The 11,368-nt window shown below is 30.4% G+C and overlaps 1 protein-coding gene across 1 annotated transcript; it reads right to left on the bottom strand.

The window, feature by feature from the left end:
- Positions 1-9,392: 9,392 nt before the first annotated feature.
- On the bottom strand, positions 9,393-10,500 carry LOC149542826 (uncharacterized). The gene is made up of 2 exons (XM_089795760.1): positions 10,212-10,500; positions 9,393-9,584 (listed from the first exon to the last, which is right to left on the bottom strand). The coding sequence occupies exons 1-2, from the start codon at positions 10,470-10,472 to the stop codon at positions 9,393-9,395; spliced, it is 453 nt and encodes a 150-aa protein (XP_089651886.1). The 5' UTR covers positions 10,473-10,500.
- Positions 10,501-11,368: the final 868 nt, after the last annotated feature.

Here is an 11,368-nt window from a genome sequence, read left to right on the forward strand (position 1 = left end):
GAGTCTTCTTCAAGAATATGTAATTTTTTTTTTTAAATATGTAGATTTGATGGAAAAAGTTTGACAGGAGAAAAAAATTATCAATTTCTAATAACTTTGACTTTGACCAGTTATAACTTGAAAAATATTAGCCAAATTTCAATTTTTATTTTTTGGTGCACTAGATATACATGTCAACTCTAACATATTCCAAAATCAGACCAAAATATGAATATTTGCATATATTTGTTTGACAAGAAAAAAACTCTATATTTTTAGCATTTTTAAAAATTCAAAAATAAATAAAATTTCCCTCAATTTTTTTAAAAAAAGATTATAGACATAAACTTCATCCAATTTTACACATTTTATTAGTTTACATCATCTTCAAATTCTAAACACAAATGCCACTTTTATGTCGTTAAAGTTAAAAAGTCTAATATCATTTTTCCTTTATAAAAGGTGACACAGGTTTGTGCTTTTACCCTTATTTAATTTGGTAAGTATAATATATTGAAGTGTCATTATATTTATCTAATATATTTACTATTAAATATGATAGATATTAGAACTAATGTTTGATTAACTTTGAGTAAATAAAGTGTTAGCTGAAAAGTTTATAAATTAAATAACAAGTGTCATAACCAAAATCGTAAATAGTAAATCTATCTCTAATATTACATAAAACCAAAAATATAATCATAATTACAATTATAATCTTATATTTCTAATGCTATTAGTAAACAATTATTGAGTTTTTTTAATCACCTTCCAAAATCTACTCTCATCTTCAATAAAAATTTAAGATCACTTGATAATTGAATCCTTAAACCTAACCCTAAAACTTATCCTAAAAAAAATCTAATCTTTATCTATATACAATCTTAAAAAAATAATTTAATCCTATATTGTATTTTTAATTTTTAAGTAGATATCATAATCCTAACACTAATCTAATTCAATTTGAAAGATAACCATAAATATAACTAAACCTTACCTCAAAATCAAAACCTAATCTAAATATAATTAAACCATGATCATATTTCAATCCTAGGCAAAAATGTAACTCTGGTGAAAGACTAGTATTTGACACTATGTAACTAATCTACATGTTGCATTCACGCATAACACTCCACATCAAACATATCACTCCTATCTGCTTATTGTTGCATGCACAAAAATATGCAATTGCTAGTTATATAATGAATTTTCATTTTGCACCATTTATGTATATTACGACTTCAACTCATTCAAAGATGTATTTAGTGTGTTTTTTAAAACTTTGTTTTCAATGCTTCTTGCCCAAAATAGGACTGGTGGTATGTTATTAGCAGATTTCTTTTATACATGTTTCCAAAGGTGTATTGATTTGTCCAAGTAGTTCATAGTTTAGTAACACTAGCAGTTGCACGTTTATGTATGTGCAACGATTAGCCGATAGGATTGATTTGTTTAATGAAATAATCGAACAAAGCAAAAAAAAGGTGTTAGATTTAATTACCTATACTTTGACAATATATAATAAAATATTTATTTCTCATTTACATCCAATTTAAAACTATATAATTGAATAAAACAAATGAACTTATGTACATTTTCTACTTATATATTTATAAGTGAGACCTTTTAGTTAAAAGGACTATTCATTTGAATTTTATTATTTTAAAAAAATCAAAAAACTTTTTAGCATAGGTATGCATTTCAAATGGTCTCTCGACAATATAACTACTTTCACAATTTAATAAACATTTGTGTGTATTGTAAATTTAGATGCTAATATATTAAAAAAATTGTACCAATAAGATTTGTACATCTTATTACCTAAATTTCTTATATTTCTTTTTTTCTATCATTTTGTAAAATAATATGCATGAGTTTTAACATATTGTCAATTCAAATAAAATTCATTTCTAATATTTTTTTTATGCCTACATTAACTATTTTTCATAAATATAATGAAGATCATTTTTTTAAAAGCTAAGTATGTGGAAATGTATAAAAGATAAGGATTCATATAATGATGGATTTTGAAAGGAAGTTTCTATATTTAATTGGATAGATTTTGTTTTTTTATAGTAAAAGTTTCTCATTTCATTGCAAACTTTATTTTAATTGAGATGCATGCAAATTGTTGAAGGATAAAAAAGGGTCATTATAGAATGCTTTAACTATAAATATCAACATAGTCAATTAAATGAAATATATTTTAACAAAAAATTAATAAATAATGCATGTTTATAAATAATATTTTAGTTAAAAACTAAATGCTACTATTTATATATAAAATAAAATAATCATGTCAAAAAGATAACAATTTTTTTTCACAAACTATTATGAAGCAATAAGATGCTTGTATTTTGTGAATAGGAAAAGTATGAAATGTAAAAGACCAATAAAAATTAAGTACCTATCTATCCACTATTTGTAAATACTATACATTATTTTTTTTAAAGCTAATTATGTGGAAATGGAAAGGAAAGGAAAGGGGGTTTTATAGTCCACGACACTATGCCATAGTTTTTGGGTTTACGTATGGTGACAGTGATATGGGACTACCTCGTACTCTTTTTCAAGAGGCACTTGGCACTACAAACGAGGCGTACATACCCTACCCCCCAGTGGGATTTGAACTTGTGACCTCTCTTTCAAGAGTACAAGTTTCTAATAATGATTGATTTTGAAAAGGAAGTTTCTATATTTAATTGGATTGCAAACTTTGTTTTAATTGAGATGCATGCAAATTGTTAGGGATAAACAAGATTCATTAGAGAATGCTTTAACTATAAATATCAACATAATCATTTAAATCAAATATATTTTAACAAAAAACTAATAAATAATGAATGTTTATAAATAATATTTTAGTTAAAAGTTAAATAATACTATTTGTATATAAAATAAAATAATTATGTCAAAATGATGACAATTTTTTTTCACATACTATTATGAAACAACAAGATGCTAGTATTTTATTAATAGGAAAAAGTGTGAAATGTAAAAGATAAAATAACAAAGTTGTAAAAAGTAAATACCTATCTATCCATTATTTGTATATATTGTACATTATTTTTTATATACATTCATATATTAGATATTTATTTTTTCCAAAAAGGATAATATCAAGGCAAACCAAAACAACAACCATTTCGTTCGTAATTATTCGAATCACCAATCCATGCATGATTTTCTTCGAGGAGGAATTGGAAGGTAGATGATCAAAAACAACAGAAGTGAAATCTACACACAAGAAAAATTATTCAATAACAAAATTATGCAAAGTTTCAAATGTATTTTAATATTTGTAAGTTATGTAAATAGATATGTAGAGAACTATTAAAAGAATGCATACAATAATGCTCATCTGACTCTCTTATTTGTGCCAAAAGATGAATTTCCAAGAAATTAATAGTTACATTTGTGCCCAAAGATCAAATAACTGATATAAATGAACCTCCAACCTCCTTTTAGATGTTGAAATTCTTAATACTTTATTCCCCTGCAGCATCAAGAGAGAACAACTTGATTGCATGCAAATTGATTCTATGTAATATGATTCTAAGGCTAATTTTGTTGATCTCGTACACACAAGTTACAAAAATGAAAGAACTATAAAAGTATAAAATGTAGAAATTAAATTTGTACGAGTCCTTTACCCATAGAAAATAAGAATAAATGGACATTTTTAAAGAGAAATTGAAACTAAACCATTATAAGAGTGGGTTGCACATACTTGAATAGAAACATAACAAATGAGTTTTTGAAGATCCTTCCACCTTTTATGTCTAGAATATTTATTTCTAAAATTGTTATTTAGAAACATTGAGTATTCCTAACTTAAAAAATGGAAGTTTAATTTTTAGAAACTTTTAGAAATGGGTTTTTCTACATCATCGAAAAATCATCCGGAAAATAAAAAACCGACAAAGTCTTACAACATTTCCACCAAAAAATTAATTTTCGGGAGCAAAGCTCCCACAATAAGCCTATCAGCTTAAAAATATAGTGGCTACTGTGCAAAAATGTAGATATTACAAAAGAAATAATATTGGCAACATTTGAGTAAATGAAACTTTTATTTAGAAGTTTATTTTTCAAAATTTGAACAATTTTTTCTATAAATGTTTTATAGTTTGAATTTTTCCTTCTAACAAATTGGCAACATAAATTAAAAGGTTTAAATTAATATTTTTATTAGAAATTAATAATATAATTTTGAAATTAAAAAAGTGTTATAATTTAATCTATAATATTAATACAAAGTAAAAATAAACACATGTTCATATAATATTAAAATATATGATATTAGGTATTAAGGAGTTTATATATGTAAAAAATATGACGAAGATTGATTATAGCAATACAAAATATATTTCATAGGCAAGAACCTACCACACAACGATAACTTCTAAGCCTCTCATGTGGAAGGTCTTGAATTCAAATTTTCTATATATTAAAATAAATAAAGTATATAATAATTTACAAGTAACCAATACTTTATTTGATTCATATAATAGTTTCTATTTTTTTCTAATTTAGTACTTATATAAATATATTCATATATGCTTTTTTACTATATTTACAATTATTATTTTTAAAATACTAAGAATAATAATATTTAATAAATAAAATAAATTATTAAAACTTGTGCACTTGAAAAAATCTTACCTTTGTTACTTTAATATTATATTAAATAAAAACAATTCGACCTTTCCACAAAATGATATTAAATTTTAACAACACTTCTATTATATTAACTACAAAATAGGAGAATGACTACCTAACCACATTAACTTTCTTTGTTTCTATAGAGTAAATAAAAATATAGAACATTGTACACTCAAAATAAATGGCCACTACTTAGCACATTTAGAAAATAGAGGCCCACTGTATAGGGAGGATATAATTGGAAACCTTTTCTAGAATTAAGATAACTTAACATTCACCTTTTACTAACATTGTAGAATGCTAGATTTAATTAAATAATTTTAAAATAAGAAAGAAAATAGATTAGTTTTAAATATTCATAATTACAATGCATTGACTTAGTTTTCCCTTAAATTTATAATTAAATTAATTATATGCCACTATTAATTTGAATGGTTGAATTCAATATTAGTAAATAAAAGTTGATTTTATAAAAGTTAATTTTTAGTGAAATTGAAAACTAGTAGATAATTTCTTTTAGTTAAATTCACACTTAGTAAATAAATTGTGTGTGTGTGTGTGTGGGTGTGTGTGTGTGGGCCGAGGGGTTGGGGGTGTTACAAAATAGAAAGGGGAGAGTGGTATAGAGATGAGATGGAGCTTAAGCAAGCTAGTAATTAGGCCTTATGATAAACAAATATAGAGAGAAAGGGAAGGGGCATGTTAGAGAAAGTTAATGTGTGAGATAATGAGTAGAGTTTGATAGATATGAGTTAGACATAGAGGGTAAATAGGGAGGAAAAGATGAGGAGAGGAGGAAGGGGAGATAGTTAAAGAGGGTAAAATGGGGTAGAGAGAGGGGGGGTCAATTACAAGATGTGTGTGTGTGTGTGTGTGTGTGTGTGTGTGTGTGTGTGTGTGTGTGAGAGAGAGAGAGAGAGAGAGAGAGAGAGAGAGAGAGAGAGTTATTGGGGGACATGATAGAGATGGTAGGGAGGGAGCATGAGATTTACATGAGTAGAGCAATAGGGGAAGATATGGTGAAAGTATGTAGAGAAGAGAGTCTAAGAGGGTAATTAGGGGAAGAGATTTATGATATAGAGAGACTTACAGAACGTGAAGAGGGTGGGAGAAATGAGACCTAGAGATAGAGGATGATGAGGGGAAAGATATGGTAAGAGAAGGGAGGGGAGAAACTGGAAGAGAGTAATTAGGAGATATGTGTGTGTGTGTGTGTGTGTGTGTGTGAGGGTGCGCGTGCACGAGAGAGAGAGAGAGAGAGAGAGAGAGAGAGAGAGAGAGAGAGAGAGAGAGAGATTATAATCTTTATGTAAAACAAATCAACCCTAAACATATTTGAGCATTAAACCAAACTAAACTCTAACCATAAGAATATGTTAGACTAAATCTACTATTAGGGATAAACCCCAAAAAATATTTTCCTAATAAAAAATAATATTGAAACCCAACCCTAAATATAATGCAATACTAAATACTAAGTTCAACTTCCATCTTATCGATAATTTACACAATTCATTAAACATAATTAATTTCTAACAATAATGCTACATGCGAATAAATCCAAGCATGAAACTAAACTAAATTATAGCACTAAAACAAATTAAATGCCATTGCTAAACCCAATCAACATAAGAAAAAAATTAATGTCCAATTTTTTTAAGTTCTATTTGCAATATTATATTTATTAGTAAAAAAATTAAATTAGGCAAAACTTTATATATTAATAAAACTGGTTCAAAAAGGGCTCCCAAGGAAAAGAACCACTGAAGAAAAACTTTGTTCATTACCCATCATAACACAAAATGCAGTATAACATTATAAGCATCAAAACCTAGCTACTACCCATGAAAGGCAGAAGAAAACATTTGTGCAAAATAACCACATGCTCATGATTATGTCCTTTACAAAGATCCCCAAACCCAAGTACATGAAGGTCACATACCTAAGGGAGACAAATACACATAATGTCCCCAAACACATACCCATATAGATTATATGCACTAGGTGTGCTTTACAAAAGTTAATTACATAATAGAGCACAGAGCCTAAGCTCATGAAATAGCTGAAAGAGGCAATGTCTCATAAAAAGATTGATATGAGAAGCATGCCCAACTCAAAAAGAAGCCACTAGAGCATAAAAATTGATCAACACCTCCGAGAATGTTGAACAAAAACTTGTAGAAACTTTGTGCCAAAGCCAAGATCACAATAAACAATTGAAAGGAACTACCCAAATGGTTATTCCAAACAAGTGGCCTGCCAAAATCACACACTAGAGACCATAACATGAAGCCAACATTTTAACAAAGATAAATTGCAGAAGAGATCAGAATAATGTTGCAGCCATGGTAAGTGTCAAAATCTATTCCATGTGGGGTAAGAATAGGCGTGTGAAAGCATAAAGCAACAAAGAATCCCAAAGAGAGCCATCGAAGCTTGTCATCCATATTGAAGAGAATTGCAAAGAACGTGACGATCAAGGCACAAGGGTGTCACAAGTATTCCTTAGAAATAATATCAGTGAGATTACGAAAATCGCAAGCATTAATGGATAAAGTCAAAGTGTTAATAGGTGTGTGTGTCTGTGTCTGTGTCTATGTCTGTGTCTGTGTATCTGTGTCTGTGTGTCTGTGTCTGTGCCTGTGCCTGTGTGTCAAATGTAACATTCTGGGATTGAATCTAACAAAGCTCATACTTGATGCAAAATATACTAAATAGGCTAGTTGTACACAATTCATTTATACAAGCATTGATAATCACTTGCAAGTCACCTTCAACATGAGATTATTAGTGATTTTGCAAGCACAAGCCCATGAAGTAAGGTTAGGGCTTCAGCCTTATTATTGGTCCTTGGAGGAATGGGAGATAATTTAGTTGTTATAATAGAACCTATATGATCTCTAATAACAATGCCAAAACTAGATTTGCCCAAATTACGTCTGGACACTCCATCAAAGTTAAGCTTGAATTGGCCAAGACAAGGCGAGGACCATTTTATTTGCACTCTAATGGATAGGACCTTGGATGGGCATAATGGAGCAAGAAGAGAAGGGAAGATCAAACCCTTCCATTGATGTGAAATGATATTGTCCCAAGGCATAAATACAAAGTGACCTTTAAATTTACAAACATTTGCATTCACAAGTTTTACAATTGCTCGTTCTAGCCCATCCAATACCAAAGGTAGTGGGAAAGGGGACTGCCTAACAAATCTCTTATTCCTTTCCTAAAATTACTAAAATTTAGAAAATTAAATTATTTTAAATTATATTTTATATAGTTATATAAATATATGTATTTTTTCTAAATATAAATTAGTTATACTATTCAAAATATTTAAATGCTCAATTTGCATAATGAAAACACATGAATATCTAATATACATCAATCAAAATGACTACATTAAAGAAATGGAAAAAATTATTATATATTAAAACTAACTAAATACATACATTGAACAAATACATGCATCTAAAGCAATGGAGAAATCATCATATAGGAAAACTATGATCAAAATGCATAGATGTAAAATGAAAATGCATAGATGTAAAATGTAGTGATTTAAAGTTTTCACTAATTTTTATTCAATTTGTAGAAGCAAACTATGAAATCTATATGCTTGTAAGTGTGAGCAAAGTGGGTCTGACTCTTAAGAAAAAGTTAGTAGTTAAGCAGTTTGAGCTGGAGTAGAATTGAGATAAACTCCTGAAACTTCACCCCGCTATTTTCATAAGAATTATTATTGTGAACGAATGCTCCTAGGTGAAAAGTATCTTCTATATTATCAGACAAATTACACAGATCAAACTAAAAAATTCATTCAACATCTTATTATATGTTAAAATTGTAAGCAAAATGCGCACATTTCCTGTTTTTCATATGAACCATCACACGTACACATGAGACAACCGTATGAAATTCATGATATCCTCAAACTGAAAAATAATTTATACATACGAATCATTTAATACCAATCTTAATCCTACTCCTGTAAGTAGAATCAGTCTCAGAGTTCTGTGTTCAAAGCTACTTTCAAAGTCCAATGTGTAATGGCTAGTTAGCAGTACCACCACCCAGAGGGGGCACCGACAAATGACTGCCATTGCTAACAGTCAGTTCAGTTCAGTTCAGACAGAGCTTTGTCATGGCTGCGTTCGCTGTCCATATCCCTACTCCTATTCCTATCCCTACAAACTCTCTATCACAACTCGGACAGAATCAGATTTGAAGACAAATGTAGTTAATTTTTGGATCTCACAGATCTATCTTGACACAAGTTGTCCTTGATACCACCTCCCGTACTTTGATAGCTCTTCCCGAAGCTGTCATTCTTTGATTGATATGAAAGCCGATGCATACTTTTCTTATTCTTTTCTATGAACCAGCTGATATCCACTATTTCATTACTTCTCAATTAATATGTTCTAGTCCTATCATATTTACTCAAGCCAACTTTTATAATAATTACATCTCTTCGTAGACAAGACAGATTTTATTGCCATAGAATACTTACATTACAACTAACACACCTCTAACTTTGTGCATGTGCTCTGAGAGTTGATTAATGACCTTCCAAGTCTTAGAAACAAACAACAAAAATAACACAACATTGTTGTTGTATTTGGAATATCTAAGATTGGCATTCATGGTTTGATTCGCTTATCAAGATTTTATTGAGGAAAGGAAAAAAGAGTTTCTTCTATTGCTTATAACAAGAAAGAGTTACAGTCAACTAAGAAATATGAGTTTTATAAGCCACTGCATGTGGGAAACAACTCCAGAGTTTTGAGAGGCCTGCCAGAAGCGCATCTATTCTCTATTTCTTCTCCATATTCATATTCATATCCATACTCTTGAACGCTAGAGTAAAAGTGATCTTGTCTTGACTCATGACCGCTATAAATCCATCCATGGTTAAGATCCAAACCCAACCCAGTTTCCTGAAAAATAAAAACATTTTTATGAGTGGAAGTGAATGTAGGCTATAACAAAGAACTTTTTGTAGTGCAAGTGCATAACAAGAACACTGAGAAACATTTATTCTTATAAGCCACTTGATTAATGGCACTCAAAAGCTACACTAACTGTATAGGTGAATGGGCTAAAGAGTTTATAACTGTAAGCTTATAGCAATACAAGAGTTTGAATGTAGGCATACAATAAGAACATTTTTATAATGTTAGGAGATTTCTACAATCTATGTAATATAGATAACGCAATTTCTAGAGTTGATTGTGTGAGTTTTTTTCCATCATCGTTTAGAATCACATTCCGCACATTAGGTGTTCTTTCAACTCTATTCACATTGGGTGTTTTTCAACTCTATTCTCATCCTCACGATAGAACTCTATTCTCATCCTCACAATGGATCACTGAGTTGATAAAAACAAAAAGAAACACATCATCTAAAGTGCAAGTGAATGCAAGCATGCAACACAAAACTATTTTTATATAGTGAGATACAATTTCTTATAAACTATTAGATTAATGGCCCTCAAAAACTATATTAACTGTATAGATTAATGAGAGAGAGTTTATTAACAGTGGAAGAGAAGATGAGGATTTACTGGTGCAAGGGTTTTGGTAGAGTTGGGTTCCTTCTGTTTGGTCTCCCTCTTGCGTCTAAGCTTCTGCCTGTCTCGAGCCTTGTGATTTTGGAACCAATAGAAGACATTTTTTCCTTCTATTTTCCCGTACAAGGAGAGATGGGCTGTGATTTGCTGAATCTCTTCGGCGTTGGGGGTTCGAATCCCGCCTCTGTACATGTCCTCCAGTATCATCAGCTGCTCTGGAGTGGGATTCCATCGTGTGGTCGCTGGCTGTGCCATTGCACCGGTCACGGGCACACTCCTGAACAACATTCCTGTTTACCCCCATGCAACAAACACATTAGGGTTTCCTACTACCACGTCATTTTAAGATCCTGAGATTTCTTTGCCATCATTTTTTCTCTATTATCTTCATGACATATCATAAGATATGATTCAAAATGAAACATCTGATCAACTTATGTAATAAAATATGATTCAAGATGAAACATTTCAGATTAAACTTCATGATTGGTTTTCACCCATGGTAGAAATGAGAAACCCAATACAAAGCAAATCTCACACATGCAACAATATAAAAGTTGTAAGAATACTATGACTACCCTCTATTGATATTAATGTAGATATGAAAGTGAGACTCACCGGCAGTCATGGCTTCTTTCTTCTCTTCTATATTGAAAAGGCCAAACTTGTGAGAAGTAGTCATGATGGCATTAGAGAACGAGGGAATGGGTGGAAAGGGATGCAAGGATTTTTGAGACAAAAGGGAATGAGGGCAGAGGGGATTTAAAGGCCGTGGGGGAGCAAATGGGAAGGTGGGTACACACCAAAAATGACAGTTCCTCTTAACACCATTAACTTGTAGCAAGACACGAGGCATTTGTGTAAGAGACAAATGAATGAGTAATTATAACATTGTCACGAACTTTCAGGCATGCATAAAGTCATTTGTGCATGATGATAAAATAATTGATGAAGCTGCGAGATTCCTAATCAGAAGAAGAAGATGTGGGTGCTCAAAACCAAAGGGCAAAATGGAGGTGTGATGAAAGAGAAAAATCCTTCAGACTGAGAAGAAACCTGCTGCCCCCCCCATTTCGAGACTATACAAGACAATAAGGGGTTTTCATATCTTTGTCCTCATATAAGTACGTGTGCATTTGACCGAATCTTAC

The sequence above is a fragment of the Cupressus sempervirens genome, chromosome 8 (genome assembly GCF_028749045.1).
Source record: "Cupressus sempervirens isolate cs-2001-9-10 chromosome 8, ASM2874904v1, whole genome shotgun sequence".
NCBI classification, from domain to species: Eukaryota; Viridiplantae; Streptophyta; class Pinopsida; order Cupressales; family Cupressaceae; genus Cupressus; species Cupressus sempervirens.

Bases quoted from the DNA above. Each gene is read 5' to 3' on its own strand.
- LOC149542826 (XM_089795760.1), bottom strand. From the start codon at position 10,472: ATGGCACAGCCAGCGACCACACGATGGAATCCCACTCCAGAGCAGCTG. The intron at 9,585-10,211 runs GTAAATCCTCAT...TTTATTTTTCAG, and splicing joins CTACCAAAACCCTTGCACCA to GAAACTGGGTTGGGTTTGGA.